Raw genomic sequence first — 21714 nt, forward strand, 5'->3', positions numbered from 1 at the left:
GTTTAAATTTAAACTACCTGATATTACGTATGGAAATTCTGCCTTAAGCAGTATTTTCTGCTGGTCTGGTACGTATAATCAAGGTATGCTATCTCATTGTAGTTACTGTTAAAATAAAAGGGGAAATGGAAATTTTCTGGTGGTCCAGTGGTTAGGACTCCAAGCTTCCACTACAGGGGGCACAGGTTCGATCCCAGATTGGGAAAATAAGATTCCTCATCCTAAGAGAGGTAGGGAGGGATGGTTCTGAAATGCTCATACTTGCTAGCTATTCTTCCTTTTAGCATATATTAGCTGTGGTGTCTTTTGTTGGCATATACAAGTAACATGGCTATAATGGATGTCTAGCAACTAGAAATGAGAGTAATTTTCATGTGTGGCTAATAAAAATCATTCTCATTACTCTGGGGTCCCACATACAATGCTTTTCCACAACATTTAGCTCATCAGCTTACGTGGACCACAGGAGATATGGACTGGAAACAGTAGATTAGCAATGAATTATTCATAGGTGAAAGCTTTGTAAAAGAATCAATCTTTAGTCTAAGTTAGTCTGCATATTCCAAGGACTCACTATGTTTTTGTAGAAGTGTTTATATATAAGAGGCATTTAATAAATGTTCAGTTGCTAAAAAGGAGAACTATATAGATATCTGTTTGGTATTTAGTTCTTTCTACTTTCTGAAAACGTAAGGAAATAAATTGTTTTCATCTGGAATACATACTTGAATCAAAATAAGAGCTGACTGAAGTGAACAAACTGATTCAGTGCTTTTAAATAGAAAGATCCAGAAAAAGGTGACATACTTATAAAGAAGCTATTTATAAGGATGACATATTTATTATAAGTTTCCTTACCTTGCAAACAGAAAGGACATTAACACTTATCAGTTTCTTGATGGTCTGCAAAAGAAATATTGATCATTTTATATAGATTTGATCATGGAAGTGACCATATTATACATAAGACAGATAGAGATATATAAATAATCCAGAGATGCACTGAAAGTTTCCCCAGATATAGTATAGACCTTGGAAACTGACAGGATTGGGGGTAAAGAGGCAGCTTATACTTTACTCTCAGTATTACAGTATTTTTCAACAATGCAGTGATTCATGCTAGTATACAAAATCCAAAGTATACGTACAAGTGAAATCTGCAAGTGAAAAAACCACACTAAACCTAAAATAAATATGTAATTTCCTCTCCGCTAACATGGAAAGATGAAACTATTGAATCTAATATTTTCAACAATTTTTAAAAATTTACATATTCTTTCAATAATACGTTTTCTAGTTTTTATTAAAGAATTAGACATGCATCAAGTATATAGCTTTCATTTTGGTAGAGCTAGTTTACCTGAATCCACTATATTGCTGTATACTATTAACACAATTATGGCTTTTAAATTGGTGTTTACAATCCTGATACTTAAACAGGGCTGCTTTGATGTAATAAAAATAATAATAATAAAACTGGAGCTATTATTGAATGTAGCGTTGTGCAGATGAGATGATAAATATTTTCTCATTCAATCCTTCTAACATCTCTGTAAAGCTGCCTATATTATAGGCAAGGGAACGGAGACTAAGGATGGTTGGGTCATTCCCTGGGGATCTCAGGTAGTGAGTAGAAGGACCAGGGTGTGAATCTCAGCTGTTAGATGGACTCCAGCGCTCAGTCTCAACATTATACCATATTGCCTCACCTATGCCTGCACGCATTCTTTCTATGACCACAATCTACAAAAAACAACTTACATTGTCCAAGTCAGGAATATCCAAAAAGTATTCCGGATACTCATATGACATTCCCACATTGTTCACTGAAATAAAACAAGATCATTAGCTAGCTACTATACATTTTGTAGATTTGACATAAAGAGATTAAACATAATGAGACTAAAATGATACATATAATTACATAAAATGTTTATGTCTTGAGTGATCTCTCTATCCATAATCTACCTGTATGGACAGTTCAAATGTCTCCTCTTTCACTAAGCCTTTCCGGATCCAACCCCTGGCAAAAGGACTTTTTATTGGCCTCCCAATTTGCATAGCCCATTGGAGCATGTGTGCATTCCGCCTCTGTAATACATCTGTAGATGTTGCTTAACCTCTCTCTCCGTGTGTGTGTGTTCAGTCGTGTCTGACTCTTTGTGACCTCATGGACTGTAGCCCACCAGGCTCCTTTGTCTGTGGGATCATCCTGGCAGGAATACTGGAGTGGGTTGCCATTTCCTCCTCCAGGGGATCTTCCTGACCTGGGGATCGAACCTGCATTTCCCACAGCTTCTACGTTGGCAAGCGGATTTTTCACCTCTGAGCCACCTGGGAAGCCCAGAGTACAGTAGAAAAGAGCGGAGGATACAGTTATATAGGAGACTAAAAACTTGAGTTCTACTTACAACTGTTTCAGAAAATATGTGACTTGGGATAAGTCACGCATGATATGCATCTCAGTGTCTTCACCTCTTAAATGAGAGCACATTTTAATCATTCAACAAACATTTGCCGTTCAATTGTGTGCAAGACACGTGTGAAGAACCAGAAAAACCATAAACAATAGTTTGCATCATGGAGCAAACTATCCAGTAGAAAGAGAAAGACACTAAACAAAAAGAATTAAACAACTATTTCATTACAAAGCACAGAGTGCCATGGGGTCTGTCCCAGACCTCATCTGGGAGGTGAGGGAAGGTTTGACATTCACAGAGGTTAAATAACTTGCACAAGACCATAGAGCAAAGTAAGGCTAGGATTCAAACTGAGAATATTTGACTTCAGAGGTGTCTTAACCACTTCTTAAAGCCATCCTATGACTTCATTCCTTATTCAGCTCAGGGGAAAAAAATGTCAGTAATAATTAGATAATAAACAGAAATCTGATAGCAATGTTTAATAAAACTGTAAGGTATCAGAAAAGAAAGGTTTCAGTAGCAAAAAGATAACGAAATTCTGATCATTCTGCTCAAGCGTATAAGGAATTATGCCAGATAAACCTGAGAGTAGTAACAGTAACTTTTTCAACAGACTAACAAAATTAGTGGCTCAAAGGAACTCAGTAAAGGTTCTATATTTAGCAGCAAGCCAGTCACTTGAGGCTGTGACTCTCAAGATTTTACTGGTACAATTCGGTCAGGATGGCTTGAACAAGATCACAGAAACCTGTCTGAAAAATCTGTAAGCAAAGGACAGTAGCAAAGCAAACTGTATTTAATTAAGATTCATGACCATCTGAATAGGGATGGTATCTAAACAGAAAAATAATAGCAGGTTCAAATCCATTTTTATTTTATTCAAAATGTTCTCTGCCCACCAGGGGTTCTAGGAATCAATTCTTTAAAGACCAGCAGAACTAGTTGAAGGCGCGGGTCTGTGTTCATTTGACTTTGCCTTGACCATCCACAAGGTTATAAAGGATGAATGACTTATTTACAGAGAAACAGCAACAACCAAAATATCTGTTAAAATGTTAAACTATTCTTTAGGAAGTCAGTGTTAGATTACAGGAGTCCTCAAGGAAAGGGTTTTGCCGAATTGTAATGTTCTTTGGGAAAGAAGATTCCATCACACACTGCGAACTCCATCTTTCTTCACTCTCTTGTATCTAGAAAACTTTCTAGCTGTAGGTCTCTGGATCTAGAATCTAGACCTAGATTCTAGGTCTCTTTCTAGTCCATGGCAATACTAACGTTACTTTTCAAAATGCTGAAGAAAACTGAACAGTGTTACTATAAATCTTTTACAGTCCCGATTTGGATTTAGAAGGAAAAAAAAAAAAAACAGGAACTTTGTAAGCAGCACCATTAACTTTTGCCATCTTGCCAACTTGTGTTACAAGGGCCAAAGTCAAGCTGAAGATGCTCATACGTAACTAATTAAGCAAGGAAGTGATACTCTGGGTAAGGTTGTATCTACAACACAAAGACTTCAGATCTGTCTCGCTAATTGAGCAAAGGAAAGATATCACAGCTATCCACTCACATGGTGAAAATGTGATCATCTATTTAATACAATTCTAAAAGAAAACACAGTCAACACTGAGACCTTTAATCCAAAGAAATAAATGGTATTATGTATAAGGGCTATGCCTTTATAATCAAAAATAAACACAGGGAAAAAAAAGTCTTAAAACTGGACTAGATCTTTCAGAGCACTGAGCCTGACTTTATGAGCTGAAATACATGCCAAGGTCACACTGGCCAAGTGGTCCTTTACTCTTAAATCTCTTGCTATCTTAAAGTCGGACCTTTCGCTGGTGGAAGATATGCTACCTGTATTCTCTCCACACTAGGTAATCACTTCAGAGTGCTATTATTTAAGAGTTCAAGAAAAACAACTGTTGCTCTCAAATGTTATTTCCATAAACTTGCACAACGGTGAGAACCTTTTGGAAAAAGTAAACTCATTGCAATTTTATTTTGAGACGTCAGGTGGCAGCAACAACCAAACAGCAGGCAGAAAAGGCAACCAAACAAGCAGGGACTTGGAAAAGGAAGAAAACAGGCTTTGGGTAGGAGGGAAGGGTGGAAATATTTACATTATAATTTAATCTCATTAAGAATGGGTACATGCAATACCATCTTCTTATATTACAGGATTCATTACAGGATTCGCCAAACCAAACAATGTCACAAGTTGTTCTAACATCATTCAGATAATTGAAAATCCCTTTTAAACGGTAGTGTTTTAAATTAGCATTAAATATCTGTTCATTAGTAAGTTTCCTTGAATTCTTCAAGTCAGGCACCGGAGGCAGATTGAACATTTTTGTTCAATGACCTGAAAAATCCTTTTAACTCATGTAACACACCATGTCTTTCAGAAAACAAGGTATTGTATGTACATGTAATCTCAGAATGCCGAGCACTACCCCAGCAATCATCACAGGACCATGAACAGAAACTCTTTCCCATCCATTTCTCAGTGGAGTTCTGAGATTGGGAAGAGCTCAACGGAAGAGATGAGGCAGATGGAGAAGAGAGGTGAAGACAGGCCAAGAACAAGGACAAGGCAAGTGGAAAGAGAAGGAGGTGGCGGATCCCTGCAGAGGAGCTGTTCGTGTGCTAGGCTCAACAGTGCTCTCTCCACATCTGCTATCCAGAACTTTCAAAAACACCGAAACCACAAACCATTATATTTTAAAGACTCGGAAAATCCACAGAGTATTTCTGAATGTTATATAAATATTCTAAATTACACCATACTGCTGCTTAAAAATCATTTCCACCTATCATACTTTTAAAAAATGATGAGAACATACACAAGATTTGTTTCTTCTGAATTCATTTTCTGCTCCTTCTACCCTTACTGGGCTTAGCATCCTTTATCAAAACCAGCTGCTGTACAGATAATGATGTCATTAGGAAATTCGATTTCTGGCATCTGGGTTGGGCATGAGGGAGGAGCAAATGACAATAAATTGCTAGAGAATAAAAGTCCATCTGAACGAACACAATAATAACAGATATGGGTAACCACACACAGACCACCTTCAACCTGCTGCCTCTTCCAGATTAATCACACATAAGACATTAAGGCAGTTTAAAAACACACTGCCTAATGATGCGGTTTCCTAATACATAACAAGTAATGCAGTCTTCTCTATTTCTCTCTCATCACATCAAAGTAGAAAACATGATACTAAGTTTACATTTTGGTCACATTTGTAGTTGGATACACTAATGCAGTTCATTCATAAAAAACTGAATTTTAAAAAATTCTGCCACCTCTCTTTATTGCAAAAGATACTGAATTTTTAAAAATGCAGACCCAAGTAACACCATGAGTGGAGAAAAACTTCTCTTATTTTAAGCTCTCGAACCAGGAGGGGATGGATCTCAGAGTCCAACAGACCCTGATTTCAGTCTGCAGCTACCAGGTCCTAACAAGGTGCAGGTGATTTCACTCCAGTAAGCCTGTTTCCTCATCACCTTTATATATAAAATAGGCATAACAATTTAAGCATTAAATGGGATAATACACATAAAATGTTTAACCCAATGCCTGGAACATACTCAGTCCATGGAATTCTCCAGGTTACCCACCCATACTAGAGTGGGTAGCCATTCCCTTCTCCAGGAGATCTTCCCGACCCAGGGATCAAACCCAGCTCTTCTGCACTGTAAGCAGATTCTTTACTATCTGAGCCACCAGAGAATGCTAAGTGAAGCCCCTCAAAAGTGTGGCAGTGGTGGGCTTCCCTGGTAGCTTCCCTCATGGCTCAGTCGGTAAAGAATTTGCCCGCGATGCAGGAGACCTGGGTTGGATCCCTGAGTCGGGAAGATACCCTGGAGGAGGGCGTGGCAACCCACTCTAGTATTCTTGACTGGAGAATTCCATGGACAGAGAAGCCTGGCAGCCTACAGTCCATGGGGTCACAAAGAGTTGGACACAACTCTGGGTGAGCAACTAACACTTGGAATATACTAGTCTGTTAATAAGTGGGGAGAAAGAGTTGTTAATTGCTGTGTGGTCACTTATTCAACAAGTGTTTATTGAACTCCTATTTTGCACCCAACACTAGGGTAGGTGCCGGGGCTGCAGCACAATAGCCAAGGTCCCTGTTTTCATTGTACGTAACCAGCACTGAAGTGGAAGATCCATCTAAAAGAGAGCTCTAGGCAAGAGTTAACCAGGATAACTTTACACGGATTGAATTTATCCTAACTGCTCCTGTTCCCTCTTTACTTCATTCAAGTAATCTAATCTTACAGTCTGCGGAGTTTGGAAAGTGATGCAAAGAAAATTCCTTCTTTGCCTTATTTAACATATTGCTGTAGCTAGCACATGTTCAGACTCTGACAGATGATATTTGGAACAGCAAGTAAAACATTTTGCAAACTTTACAGTTTTCCTACACTTGTGAGTAGCAATTTCTAAATAAAAGAGAGTTTACAGGGCTTTAAATCTACAGTGCTTTTACTCAGAAATTGAAAAATTAAGATTGAGTCAGAAGCAACACAACAGAACATTTCAGCTCCACTGTTTAATTACAAACTGCTACGTGATGCTCATTACAAAACCATGTAAGATTTGCCATCCATCAAGTTGGAAGAGAGAATGAGGACAGAAGGATGGGAGAGGGTTGGTAGTTAAAGCTCAGTGAACGAGAGGAATGTGTGTCAGTTTCATGAATGATGGTTCTGCTTACATTTCTGAAATCACAGATAATTGCCCAGTTTTAAGCTAAAGGTTTTGCTTTAATTAATACCACTAGTGGGTTTTGAGTAAAAGGAAATACATTTGAATTCAACCTTCTTCTCACTTTAGAAATCCAATCTCGTTCAATACATCTGATGGAACTGTAAGGCACTATGAAAGTGAAAGTCACTCAGTCGTGTCCTACTCTTTGGGACGGTATGGACTCTACCCACCAGGCTCCTCTATCTATGGGATTCTCCAGGCACGAATACTGAAGTAGCTTGCCATTTCCTTCTCCAGGGGATCTTCCCGACCCAGGAATCGAACCGGGGCCTCCTGCATTGCAGCCAGATTCTTTACCAACTGAGCTATGAGGGAAGCCCATAAGGCACTATACTAGTCTCCTAAAAATTCCATGTACCTGTTCTGTTTGCCATGATTGGCTGCATCAGGCTTCTGCTTCATTCAGCCCAAAGGAGGGCATTTACACAAGATCCCACTGTCTACTTGAATCTCCACTTTGCTTTCTCACACCCTTCTCAAGTTTAACATAACTCAAAATGAAATCGTCATTGTTTTCTACAGAATTGCTCCTGGTCCATGGTCTCTTGTCTTAGAGAAATAGCTCCCAGCTACTCAAGTCGACCTGAAAGTTGCTAATTAGTAACTGTATAATCTTGGACTGCTTTTGAATGACTTTGGCTACCTGATGCAAAGAGCTGACTCATTAGACAAGACTGATGCTGGGAAAGACTGAAGGCAAAAGGAGAAGGGGACAAGAGAGGATGAGATGGTCAGGTAGCATCACTGACTCAATGGACATGAATTTGAGCAAACTCCAGGAGACAGTGGAGGACAGAGTAGCCAGGTGAGCTGCAGTCCACAGGGTCACAAACAGTCTGACACGACTTAGCGACTAAACAACAAAATAATCCTGGACAACGCATTTAATCACTGTAAGTCTGTTTCTTGTCTGTTAAGTGGGATAGAAATATTAATATCTATCTTATAGGATTGTTGGGGATTGAATGAGATTCATTAGCATGGTGCATGGCATATAAAAACACTTAATGAATCTCGGCAATAATAATTAAAAGCAAACTGCTACTATTCTTGACTCCTCAGTCAGGCAAGACCTCTGATGAGGACCTCATCAGAAATTAGTCCTATTTCTATTTAAACATCTCTCCAGTCAATTCACTTCTATCCATTCCCACCACCATCATTCTAATATAAGCCACCCTTATCTTATATTTCATTGCTGAAATAGCCTTATCGGTCTCCTTGCATCAATTCTTGCCTCTTCTACTCGGGAGTCAGAATGATCTAAAGTGCTAGAATGATATCAATTTACTGCTTACTCTACAATCTCTACACTGTCCTGCCAAGAAAGTCCAAACGTATCAACCCGGATTTCTAAGCCTTTTGTGGCATCACTTAATCTCCAGACTCTAGCAGTACAATCTGTGCTCTGGATTTACAGACCTTCTGTCAGCTCCTCAAACCTGCCAAGCACATTCACCTCAGGGTTTTTATACATCCTGTTTCTTCTACCTGGAAACATCTTTTCTTGCAGGATTAATCAACTTTTAGATCTCAACTTAAATATCACTTTCTCGGAGAGATCCTCTCTGACACTCCTAGCCTTCTCAGCAATTTACCCTTTCATTACATGAAACCTATTCCTAATTACTTGTTCAGTGGCTGTCTTCCATGAAAGCAAAAACAGTATCAGTTTTGCTTACTGCTATCTCTCTGCAATTTTACTTGTTGAATGAGTTGGGGCATGACTATCAACAAACAGGAAGGGACTTCCCTGATGACACAGTGGATGGGACTCTGCCTGCCAATGCAGGAGACAAGGGTTCAATCCCTGGTCCAGAGGCCTCCACATGCCACGGAGTAACCAGGTCTGTGAGCCACGACTACTGAGCCCACGTGCTACAGCTACGGAAGCCTGTGCACCTAGAGCCTGTGCTCTGCATAAGGAGAAGCCACTGCAGTGAACAGCATCGCAGTAAAGAGGAGAAGCCCCTGCTCACCACAACTGGAGAAAGTGTGCACAGAGCAACAAAAATCCCAGTGCAGCCAAAAATAAATAAATAAGTAAATAAAATTATTCTTTAAAAATAGGATCTGCCTGTAGCAGGGGGATGGGGAGGGTGGGGTGGGAGAGGAAGACAAACAATTAAGAAATGAAAAAATGCTGTATTAAAAAGAATGCTGTATAATATAGTTTGCCTGGTCCTTGTCCCAGATTCCTGAATGGAAATGTCTAAACCCTTGGAATGTCTTTGTTAATCATGGTGGGGCCTTTGGATCACATCTGAGTTTAAGCTAACCAGACAAGAAACCTGAGGTCAGTCAGTGGTGACTAGAGTTGGGGCTTTGAGCCAGCCCTGCCTGTGGAAAAGGGATGGGGGCTGGAAATTGAGTTGAATCACTTGGCCAAAGGTTTGATTAATCATGCCTAAATAATGAAACCCCAATAAAAACTCTGGGCCCTGAGGTCAATGGAGCTTCCCGGTGGGTGAACACACCAATGTGTGGAAAAGGTGACGAGTCCTGACCCCACAAGGCAAGGGCACAGAAACTCTGTGTCTGGACCCCTCTTGGACTTGCCCTTTATGTCTCTTCGTTTGGCTGGTCCTGATTTTAAGTTGCTGAACCTGAAAGGGTCACGGGAAACCACAAATTCGTGGCCAGCGGGTCAGAAGTGCAGGTGGCCTGGGGACCTTCAAACTTACAGCTCGTGTCTGAAATGAATGCAGTCTATTTGGGGACTGTGTCATCGTACCTGTGGATCTACACTAACTCTGGTGGTTTGGGACAGAACTTGATTGTATTAGAAAAGAGAAGTTTTGGAAATGTCTTAAACCCCAAGAAGGCATGAAAATTATATCCTGGAATAATAGAGTAAATTCACCCTCTCTACAAACTATCATCCTACCATCCTACAATGCTCCTCTAATCCTTTCTTGCATACTAAAACAATAGCCTCTGTCCTTTCTTGAGCCAGAGTCATTTTATACCTGGGCTACAGGGCAAGGGGAAAAAAAAGGAAAAGGAAGAAGGGTGTTTCCAGACATCCAAAGTTTATCACTGGTGCTCTCTCAACTAACCTTATCTTGCCGTTCTATTTTTCATCCCCTCTCTAGGCACCCTTGGGCTTCCCTGGTAGCTCAGTCAGTAAGAATCCACATGCAAGTCAGGAGACTGGAAAGATCCCCTGGAGAACAAAACGGCAAGCCACTCCAGTATTCTTGTCTGGGAAATCCCATGGACAGAGGAGCCTGGTGGGCTACGGTCCATTGGGTCACAAGACTTGGACACGACTTGGCAACTAAACCACCAGCAGCACCTAAGCACCCCCACTGTTCATCAGCCTACCACTACAGTTTCCTCTTTAAGCCTCGCTGCTCCATTTCAAAATGATTTCTCCACATCTTTCATTAACTAAAATAGTCATTCCTCAAGGTGACTCATCCAGCAAGTAGACAGTAAACTGAACACACTAATACCAATCAGATGAAAATGAAGATGTCACTGCTCTTTCAGAGACATTTACATTTCAAAAGAAGGCACTTTAAAACTAATTTCTAAATAGTAAAGTTCCTGAGAATGGCAAGAAGATCATCTGTAGCTTTACATATTTTAAAACCCTCTGAAAAAGCAGCAAGACTCTTCTACTTGTAATTTCCTTCATTAACTGGGAACCGAGAGGCCACATAATAACTTCCCAAAGTGCTTAAGATTTCTCCCCTCCCAGGGTTCCTAGAAAAGTTTTCCTCAGCCCAGTTCCTACCCCCTGTGGTCCCCACTCTCAGCCATCTGTTTCCTTTTCCTCTGACACTTTGGGGACTGAAGTACAACAAAGCCTTCTAGAGATCTCAACCAAACTAATTCCCTGGGAGTTTGCCATTTTGAAGCTAACTGGTCCTTTCCCCCAAGTAGCTAATAATATTTTTGGTCTTTTGTTAAGAAGCTTTGAAAATTAAATATAAACAGTTATAGAGCTACAGGACTGATCTTAACTATTAATCTCTGCTCAAACTATCTTTTAAGATACTTAATTCCCAACACTCAACTATTTTCCATCCCAGAACAAATACTAAGTTGTAGGGGGAAAACAGAACACAAATGCTTCTGATGTTTTTCCCATAATCCATAAGGCTGCATAGGTAAGGATAATCAAGAGATATTTTTGCATTCAGCTGAGAAGGGAAGATACCAATTAAAAAATAACCCACCAAATACATTAATAGAACAATTATTTATTTATGAAGGGCACAGGAAGAAAAGTGGAGAAGGCAATGGCACCCCACTTCAGTACTCTTGCCTGGAAAATCCCATGGACGGAGGAGCCTGGAAGGCTGCAATCCATGGGGTCCCTGAGGGTTGGACACGACTGAGCGACTTCACTTTCACTTTTCACTTTCATGCATTGGAGAAGGAAATGGCAACCCACTCCAGCGTTCTTGCCTGGAGAATCCCAGGGATGGGGGAGCCTGGTGGGCTGCCGTCTATGGGGTCGCACAGAGTCGGACACGACTGAAGTGACTTAGTAGTAGTAGTAGGAAGAAAAGAGAAAAACATCTATCTCAGATTTTGCAATCAACTGACTCTTATTGTCTATATATGCTGTTGTTATTTAAATGCTGCCTCTTAATATAATTATGGGCACTGTGTAGAGACAGAAAAAGTTCATGGGTAATCAACAGGTACTAAGCCATTACAGATCGACACCCGGTACCAACAGATTTTCTGGACTCTACAAGTTACATAAATAATGACATGGGTGGAGAGGACCTTAATAGCACTTAGCATAGGGAAACTCTTGGTCCAGGATGCATTAAAAGCTTGAAAAAAGCTATGGTTGATTTTTTTTAAATGAATCACAAACTAAGCATCTTTTTCCAGAAGGACCTTTCTATTTTTGCCTCTAAAATAAAGAATGCCACTGTTTAAAAGTAAAAAAAAAAAGTCAGAGTGGAATTTGAAACAAGTATTGTCTGTGGCATACTTCAAAACCAAGTCTACTCCCTTGGCCTTGGTAAAGTACGCCGACTGAGATGTAGTGCATGAAGTCCTCCAAACCGACCTGGAACACACATGAGCGTCTCTCTTGAGGAATCAACTGAGCATTATAACAGTCACATTCTGTTAACCAATTGTTTGCTTGCTGAAAGCAGGACTGATGTCATTTGCTCTAAATAGCTGGAGTTTGTTTTTAAGTTTTCTTAAATCTGTGTTTCTTGGCATTTGCCTGACAGAAGACAGGAGATGTTTGCTTATTTTACACAACAGAGTAAAGAGTTCATCGTCTCAACCTTACACATTTGCAGTCTGATCAAGTTATGGTAAGCTTTCAGTATGAATTCACAGAATTCATGGCCCTTTTTTTCCCCACTTATCTTATTGAAAAATTAATATTTCTTTCCTAACACATAGCGTTTATTTTCTATTGCAATTCTGAAAATAGGAATTCTCTATTAAGCACTGACTATGCTTTTAGTGGTCAATGCTATTCAAACAAATGGAATATACCTTGGTGATTTTTATTTCTTTTTATCATTACTGGTTTCATTAAAATTTTTCAGTAGAAAAAAAAAATCTTTCTTATGACTTAATATGGATTGACTGCTAAATCTTACTAGAAATCAATGTATATGTTTGTTATTTTAGGTAATATTATAAGGTGAGACTGACGTTAAGCAGAGGAGGAAGGAGAATAAATTATTTTATCCTTCTTAGACAGAGGTGGGGGTATAATGGGATCTGGACTGGGGTGGGGGAAGAGGGAAGAAAGTGAAGGGGCTATATGTTCAGGTAATAACAATAATATAAAAAATCAACACCAGACCCCTCCCACAAGTTCTAGATGGTTACACCCACACTAGAGAAAGAACTATAAGATTTAGGTTGAAATATGACCTAGTAGTAAGATAAAATTTAGCTCATAAGGACATTTTAATATTTTCCTCAAAACTCTTGGCAAATTAAAATTACAATGCAATATATCTGCTAATAAATGTCAATAATAATTATACAAAGCTCATGATTAAGGAGATAGTTCTGACAGAGTAGGAAGAAAACAAAGTGTATAGCCAATTAATAGTATAATGAATGTGAAAGTGCTGCTATAAACTTTAAAGGAGCATTAGCTCTAATTATTTTTATTATTGAGCTGTAACCAACCTAAGAAATCAAAACTTAAGTTGTCTATGTATGTGTGTGGGGGCCTAAGGATTCAATCAAATCGTTTAATTACAGTATAACTTCAAAGCCACACTGTTAAGATTTTAACCTCAACCTCAGCACTGCTGAGATTTCAGCCTGATCATCCTTTGCGGAGAGAGTCTATCTGAGCATTTGAGCATGTTTACCACCATTCCCTCCCGCCCTGCACAGGGGCCAACAGAGCTTCCTCCTCTCTCCTCAATTAGTGACAACCAGAAGTCTGTCTGGATATTGCCAGACACTGCAAAACTGCCCAGGTTAAAAGCCATGTCAAAGCATAAGGAAAACCTCACAGTTATATTTATGGCTCTCCCACACAAACTGAGGATGAGAGACAGCCAAGATGAACTGGAGATAGATGTCTATCACTAGGCATGTGTGTGGCTCAGATGGTGAAGAATCTGTGTGCAATGCAGGAGACCAGGGTTCGATCCCTGGATCAGGAAGATCCCCTGGAGAGGAGGGAATGGCTACCCACTCCAGTGTTCTTGCCTGGAGAACTCCATGGATAGAGAAGCCTGGCAGGCTAGAGTCCACCCGGTCGCAAACAGTCAGACACTACTGAGCAACTGACACTTTCACTAGGTATGGGTGGCTCCCGAACATCTAAAATGTAGCTAGTCCGAACCGAGATAATGTTATAAATGTAAAACACACCCTATGACCTGAAGACTTGGTATGAGAAAAAGAATATAAAATGTTTCCAAAAGTGTTATGTGGATTACTTGGTAAAGTGATAATACTTTGGATACAGTGGTTATACATTACTAAAGTTAGTTTCGTTTGTTCCTTTTCATTTATTAAAAATGCGGCTACAAGACAGGTTAAAATCACATACCTGGCTTGCATTATATTTCCAGTGGACAGTGCTGAACTTGTGCAAAAAACTACCCCTCCTCCACACTAGTTCCAGGCAGCCCGTGATGACACAGAGCTCTGTTCCAGTTTTCCTCTTTACTTTCTCTCCATTCTCCTTGGATTAGCTCCAGTCTCCTTTCTCCAATGAGACGACTACTCAGAGATGACTGACCTCTAAGCTCTATCTCTAGTTCAGAGCTCTACTGACAGCTAGACCCATATGTCCAACTATCAACTTGACAACCCCACCTGGTGGGGAGGGGATGAATTGGGAGATTGGGATTGACATAAGTACACTTCTGTTGTGGTTTTGTTGCTAAATTGTATCTGACTCTTTTGCCACCCAATGGACTGTAGCCCACAAGGCTCCTCTGTCCATGGGATTTCCCAGGTAAGAATAGTAGAGTGGGTTGCCATTTCCTTCTCCAGGGGATCTTCTGGACCCAGGGATCGAAACCTGGGTTGGCATTGGCAGGTAATCTCCTGCATTGGCAGGCGTATTTTTTACCACTGAGCCCTATCAGGAAGCCCATATATACAATACTATATATAAAAGAGATAACTAATGAGAACCTATTGTATACCATGGGGAACTCTACTCAGTGCTCTGTGGTGACCTAAATGGGAAGGAAATCCAAAAAAGAGGAGATACATGTGTACATATGGCTGATTTACTTCGCTGTACAGTAGAAACTAACCCAGTATTGTAAAGCAACTATACTCAAATAAAAATTAATTAAAAAAGAAACCATTTGGGCATCCTAGAAGAACCCCAAACTTAAACGATCCTTGTTCCCAAAAAGCTTCCTTGTCTAGGATTCCCCATTTTATTAGATGGTATTACTGACACAGATGTTCAAGGCAGAAACCTGAAGGTCATCAAGGGTTCTCTTGCATCGCCCACATGTAGAGTCCTGCTTCCTCCACTCCCTTCGTATTTCTGGAATCATCCTTTTTCCTACCCTACCGGCTAGGCCAAGTCACCATTATTTTTTCCCATATCAACTCTGCCATTCCTTTTATCCTCTTTATTACACCCCGCCCTCCCTGTCTCAACACTTATCCCATAGAAAACTATTTTTGATCAGGGTTGTCTTTCCATTCAGAAGATTACACTACATAAAGCTGGGTGCTTTCTTGTTTATTGTTGTATCTCCAGTTCACTGACTGGTGAATGAATAAAGAAGGGTGGAAACTGCTGACTCGCAGGCTGCAATTTACTAAGGGGCTGGACTACAAAAGCAGTGGTTCCATTAGCATACATGGCCCAGGAAAATATCAATTCTTATGTCTAAATATTAATGCTTACGTACTGACACAAGTCCTAGGATTCTGGAAGTGGGTACCCTGTACCTCATCCTTCATAGATCTACCTATTGTGCCTAAACTCACGCTATAGACTTTCTATATCTGGGTCGGGAAAGACAGCTGAAGAAAGCCTTCTATAACACTCCAGCCCTAAAGGAAATCAACCCTGAATATTCATTGGAAGGACTGATGCTGAAGCTCCAATACTTTGCCCACCTGATGCGAACAGCTGACTCACTGGAAAAGACCCTGATGATGGGAAAGATTGAAGGAGGGAGGAGAAGGGGCTGATAGAGGATGAGATGGTTGGATGGCATCATCGACTCAATGGACCTGAGTCTGAGCAAACTCCAGGAGACAGTGAAGGACAGAGAAGCTTGGCATGCTGCAGTTCACGGGGTTGCAAAGAGTCAGATACGACTGGGCGACTGAACAACAACAACAACTGCACAGAGTGCGGTCGTGCAGTATCTTTATTTTAAGCCCAGGACGTCTGGCAGCGAGCTTAAAGCAGCAGTGACGGGGCTGGTACATCACTGCTGAGAAGGACGACGGTACTTTTAGTACACTGCTGCAAAGTACCAAAGTACAACAGTGCTCAGTAGAGCTTTTCAGGTACTGTATGGACTGTATAAGATTAAAAACATGTTCTTTGTTTTTTGTGTGTTATTTGTGTGAAAAATATTATAAACCTATTACAGTACAGTATCACATAGCCAGCTGTGTTAGCTGGGACCTAGGCTAACTTTGGGGGACTTACTAACTGGACTTAGGAACACGCTCTCAGAATGGAACTCGTTTTTGGGTAGGGGATTTACTGTAGTGGCTAAAACCCAGGTGCAGTTCTCAGCCTCTGTGTGACCTCAGGCAAGTCATTCATCTGAGTCACATCTTCTCAACTGGGGTGATAGCTCCCCTCAGTGGGCAAAAATTGTTTTGGGGGCGTGGTGTGGGCTCTTAACCTTTCTGTATAGGTACAGCACGTAAACAAGATCCACAGTGTACCTGTGGTACTAAAATTTCATGGGAGGGAAGACTAGTGGAAAACAATGTCTAAAAAGACTCCTTGTTGGGGAGAGGGTAATACTGAACAAAGGCTAAGAAATACCCCTCTAAGCCTGTATTTCCTCAACTATAAAAATGGGTCAGCATCACCTGCTAAAACGATTATAACAACATAGCTATATTAAATACATACCGAGAGAATTAAAGAGTGGAAATAAAGCAGGCCAAGAAAACAACCTAAATTGTAGTCATCATTAAAATACAACACAAAACATAAAGATTCACGCATATATAAATTAATATCATCTAATGATCATTTGTATTAACAAGACAATTTTCTTTTCACTAGTTAGGCCACCAGTTGAACACCTAACATTCAAAATGAAAACAGTACTAATCAATAGATATAAGAAGAATCTATAAATGTGACAAAGATACAAACCTAAAACACCAATCTCGAGACCTGCCAAGCTTGTTTTAATTTTGTCATAAATATCTTCTAACGTAAAGTCAACAGCAATGGTCTTTGTTTCCACTTTGAATTTTTCTCCTAGGGAAAAAAACAGAAATGGAGAGAGGAAAATTAATATATGGCAAATGAGATTCAAGCATTTGATGACATTACTCTTTCAAACACTTTCCCCACCCCAACTTGAGATGAAATTTAGATCAGGATAATTTTAAGCAATCGTGAGACCATCTAAGAGATGCTATAGAGTCAGCACAATAGTTCTGAAATAAAAATTCCAGTGTTATCAGAGTTGCCTGAATGTTCCTTAATCAGTTCTCCTATAAATCAAAATGATGGCTTTTTAGACCCTTAGGTACAAACTATAAAACATGGTTCATATCATCATGCTATATACTCTTTAAGTATCTCTGGCTTTATGATTTTAATTGCAAATTGGTAACTTCATTCTTTCTTCAGTCTCTATGTCACAAAATATTGTAAAGTGTGATCTATTAAAACAAAAAACCCATATTATTAATCTGGAAATAAAAAGAATATGATATTAGAATTTGGAAACTTGGTTAATGATAAATAGTGGCTACATTTAAAAAGCCCACATAAAATGCACAGTAATGGAGCCAGAGAGTGACACAAGAAAGACCTGTGTTCAGGACTATTCAGGTCTAAACAGAGCTAAGGGAAATAACAAACTGAAAAGTGAGACACACTGGAGAAAGCATCCTCATGAGAAGGAAAGTGTCATGTTGATTTCTGCCTTCACCAGTGAGCTGCTCTGACAGCATGGCATCAACGGTGAGGTTACGAGACACGGCTACCAATTTCTCTTCCACACTTATTTGCTTTGACTTTGAGCAAGTCTATGGGCCTCTGCAGCCTCTTTTGAAAATGAAGGCACTAATACTCATTAGTGCTGTCAACACAAAGGTACAAAAATATGACCTTATTACTATCAATACGACTATGTACTGGCATACAGGAGGCAGTCCATAAAGTCTCTAAGAATGTTTATTCTTTGGAACTGGATGAGAATTCAAAAGACTTAACTTAAAAACCCTACTTCCAAAAATAAAATGTTCTTCCTTTGAAGTCAATGCCGGCTCATCACAGAATATACAGCATTAATCCACAGAGATTTCTGTTCTTGACCTAAAAGGATTTATGTCTGAAACTAAAACAGCTGGTTCACGACAGATTTATTATTAGTTAGACTCAATGAAAAGTTATCGACCCTAGATAGGAATCTATGAATAAACTAGAGAGGATAATAATTGACTTGGAAAACACCTTATCTAGTGTTAAAGGTATACCTACGATTCGAATATAAATGAGTTATGATATGTGTTCATGTAATGGACAGCCAGATACAGGGTTTTTCCCCATAGCTGGTCCAACATGTCTTATCACAGATGGTTCACAGAATTTACCACAAGTAAGTAAAGAACTCTTGCCTTTATTAGAGCCACCGATTCACAAGAAAAAAGACTAAAATCAAAAGGCTGAAAGAAACGTTTTATGGAAAGTAAAACTTTATTCCAGAGGTAAAATAAGATAAAATTTATCTATTTATTTAAGAAAAGCAAAGTCTGTTTCCACACCAGCACTATACGCTGACATTTAGGAAAATTTCTCTCTACTAATAAAAGCCACCTAACAGCCACTGAATCAAATTTACTTTTAGATCTCAGAAGATTTGGTGAGTGTACTTACATGGCACAGCCTTATATGCATATGGCATAAGTAAGTTTTCTTATGTCGTCATGGCTTTTGATGCAAGTTTTTCCAGATACATAAAAATTTGAACTTATACCTGAATTCCTCTGAATCCTGCTCTAGTCCAGTTAACACTGTTTTCTTTCTCTTAACTTTTCTTCACTGCCCCTATTGTGGGCTTTTCTTCTTTTTAAAACATAGGTCAGATCCTGTCACTTCCCTCCTTGCAAACCTCCAAAGGGTGCCATCTCACATCCAGGAAGAAACAAAGTCTTCAGCAACAGCCTGATACCAAACTCATCTTTACCCACCTACTCTCCGGTCACTCCTCAGCCTTGTTCACAGGGGTCCTGGCAGTTCTGTAGACACAGAATCTTCTCCAAATACACTCAAGGCTTTTGCACTTTCTATGCCCTGTCTGGAATGCTGTTCCAGATCCCGCGTCTCTGTTGGGTCAGAGAAGTCTTCCTTGACCAGCCTTTGAAAAATGCAGCTACTCCTCTCCTGCACTCCGTCTCCCCCTTCTCTGCTTTTTTCCATCCCATTGTGCTTACCCCTCTCTAATCTATGTACCTTATTAATGTACATGTTTATTGTCCTCCGCTCCCTCCAGAATTAAGCTTGTGAGGACAAGGACTTGGGTCTGTTTTGTTCAGTTGCTCAAAAATGTCACAAGGCTCCAGGGTCCTTCCACCCTTTCTCTTATTCCTCTAGACTGGCTCTTCTCTTGGTTTCAAGAAGGCCACTGCCATTCCAAACAGCCACGCAGGCAACGTTCAGAATCAACAACGGGACTTCCTGTTTAGGTCCCTTTTATAGTGAGGAAAACTCCCCCAGAAGAATCCAGGAGCCTTCCCTCACATTTCCTTTCCCGAGGTTATCGGCTATGCATGCTCTTGACCAGGTCTGTGGACCAGCTTTGAGGGCTCCATGAACTACCCCCCAAACCACCACCACCAAGCTGTGTGAGTCAAAAATAGAAGCATGTACATAAAAACAGGACAGGAGATGCCGCTCTCTGGGCCAAGGCCCTTAGAAGAGAATAATGACAGATGTTCTAAAAGGCTGGGGTGGGAGACAGCTGGCTTCCTTAGGAACTGTGGAAATAAATCTAGGCATCTCCCCGCTTCCCATAGCCTATCAGCTCTCATCTGGCCCTGCCAACAGAAGCCAACGCAGATGAACAGGAAACTTCCGTTTTAAACACGAGCACAAGGCTGCAACAAGCACCTGGACCGTGAGTGGGGACCATCATCTTCAGGTTTGAACGAACCTTTGGGCCACCCCAATATAATCTTCATTTCCACGTTCACGTCTCCTACCCGAGGCTCTTCATACAACTACCAGTCTACAGCTCAGCAACAGCCCACCACTGGAGAAGAGTAAGAACTTCACCGAAGCTTTGGAGACATACTTCTGAGTACCCTGATCCTTGTCCACCACAACGGTCCACGACATGACTGCCTCTATTGTCTTTCTTCCAAGGTAGAAGCTCTGATACGTTAAAATCAATACCCTAAGGGCTGTGGGATAAAGATATATAACAATTCCTCCAATTATGTCTCAGCATTTTTTTTTAAATCACATAAAATACTTTTTTTTTTTCCTTTTGAAAAGCAACTTTTTCCCTTGAGGCACCTCTCTTTGTTGGCTTGAGAAATGAAATTAAACTCGTCTCTTGGTATCCATGTATTTCTTGGTATCCATTTGTTTCTAGGACGCCCTGTGAATATAAAAATCCACGGAGGCTCAAGTTCTGTATTCGCCCACCATATCCACTAATTCTGCCAACCCAGGATTGTAAACATAACACGTGATCCTGGGGTTGGTTGAACCCACCACGTGGAACTCATGGACACAGAAGGTAGTGAGTACTGCCAGTAAGATCTGGGCCAGAGTTGACCAATTTCCCATGCAGGATACATGAACTAAAAATCAAGTTTGAAAGCAAAAGGGATATTTTTGGAACCCTCCATAACATTTCTTTCTTCTTTCAAATAAAAAGATAGTTAGAATTAATTAGAAGTCAAACATTACACAGTACCTTTCTTCTAAAAATGCTGACTGTGCTGCTTTTGTTTTTAAGTGACCTCTTTTTATTTCAACCTGTTACTTTGTTCTTACAAGATTCCATTCTGGTTTTGTGAAATCTCACCACAGGAAAAAGTATTCTTTTCAAGATCTAGGTCTCTCACTTAGGTATTTAGAAAAAGGAAGCTTAACAGTTGCTTTTATTTCTTTAAAGTCAAAACAAAACCAATCCAGGAACTTTTGAAAAAATTACCATAAAATTTAAAATATTAGCTATTGAAATAACTACTTTTGGCAATTAATAATCTGAAGATCAATATAGTTCAACATTTTGCCAAAAGTAGAACCATTTTTCTATTCAACACAAAACAACACTTTTCACTTAAAGTACAGTTTTTACATATTTTAAAGCACAGTTTTTACATATTAAACCAAAGTAAAAGCAAAAGTGCTGATTTACAGTCTCCTCCTGTATTATTGGAACTAAGAATACAGACCTGACGCCACTCATCTAGACTCTAGGATGTCCTAAAGAACTCAGAGGTACCATGTAAAATGTTTAGGGCTGCAATTAACAGTCTACCAACTGAACAGGAGTAATACCTGATAACAGCTACTACAGTAATAATTCTTAAGTTATCATTTACTAAGAATCAACTAGATGCCAAAAAGTTTACTAAATGACATATGCCACTTAATCTGCAGAAGAATTTACTGGCATCTTGCTGAAACTCACAAGTGACTATCATCGTAAATTTCAGTTTTCATCATTTGAAAGGCTATCATTTATTTATTTATTTTTAATTTTGAAATAATCTCAAAGTTTCAAATACTGTACAAGGAATTTTTCTCCTGAACCATGCTTCATTCAGTTGCTTCAGATTCCATCATCCATAAGGACTTCAGTGTAGCCGTTCTCAAATAGTGACCCATGACCCTGA

The 21714-nt window shown here is 39.8% G+C and overlaps 1 protein-coding gene across 1 annotated transcript in view; it reads right to left on the bottom strand.

Annotated features, from left to right (window-relative positions):
* The window catches only part of HSD17B12 (hydroxysteroid 17-beta dehydrogenase 12), a 177392-nt gene that overhangs the window by 47879 nt on the left and 107799 nt on the right, over nt 1–21714 (bottom strand). The window contains exons 4-6 of the mRNA XM_005905133.2: nt 17003–17110; nt 1762–1826; nt 859–903 (exon numbers count right to left, since the gene is read on the bottom strand). Coding sequence (XP_005905195.1) covers nt 859–903; nt 1762–1826; nt 17003–17110 — 218 coding nt within the window. The remainder of the gene's footprint in view (nt 1–858; nt 904–1761; nt 1827–17002; nt 17111–21714) is intronic.

Source organism: Bos mutus, chromosome 15 (genome assembly GCF_027580195.1).
Source record: "Bos mutus isolate GX-2022 chromosome 15, NWIPB_WYAK_1.1, whole genome shotgun sequence".
In the NCBI taxonomy this organism is placed as follows: Eukaryota; Metazoa; Chordata; class Mammalia; order Artiodactyla; family Bovidae; genus Bos; species Bos mutus.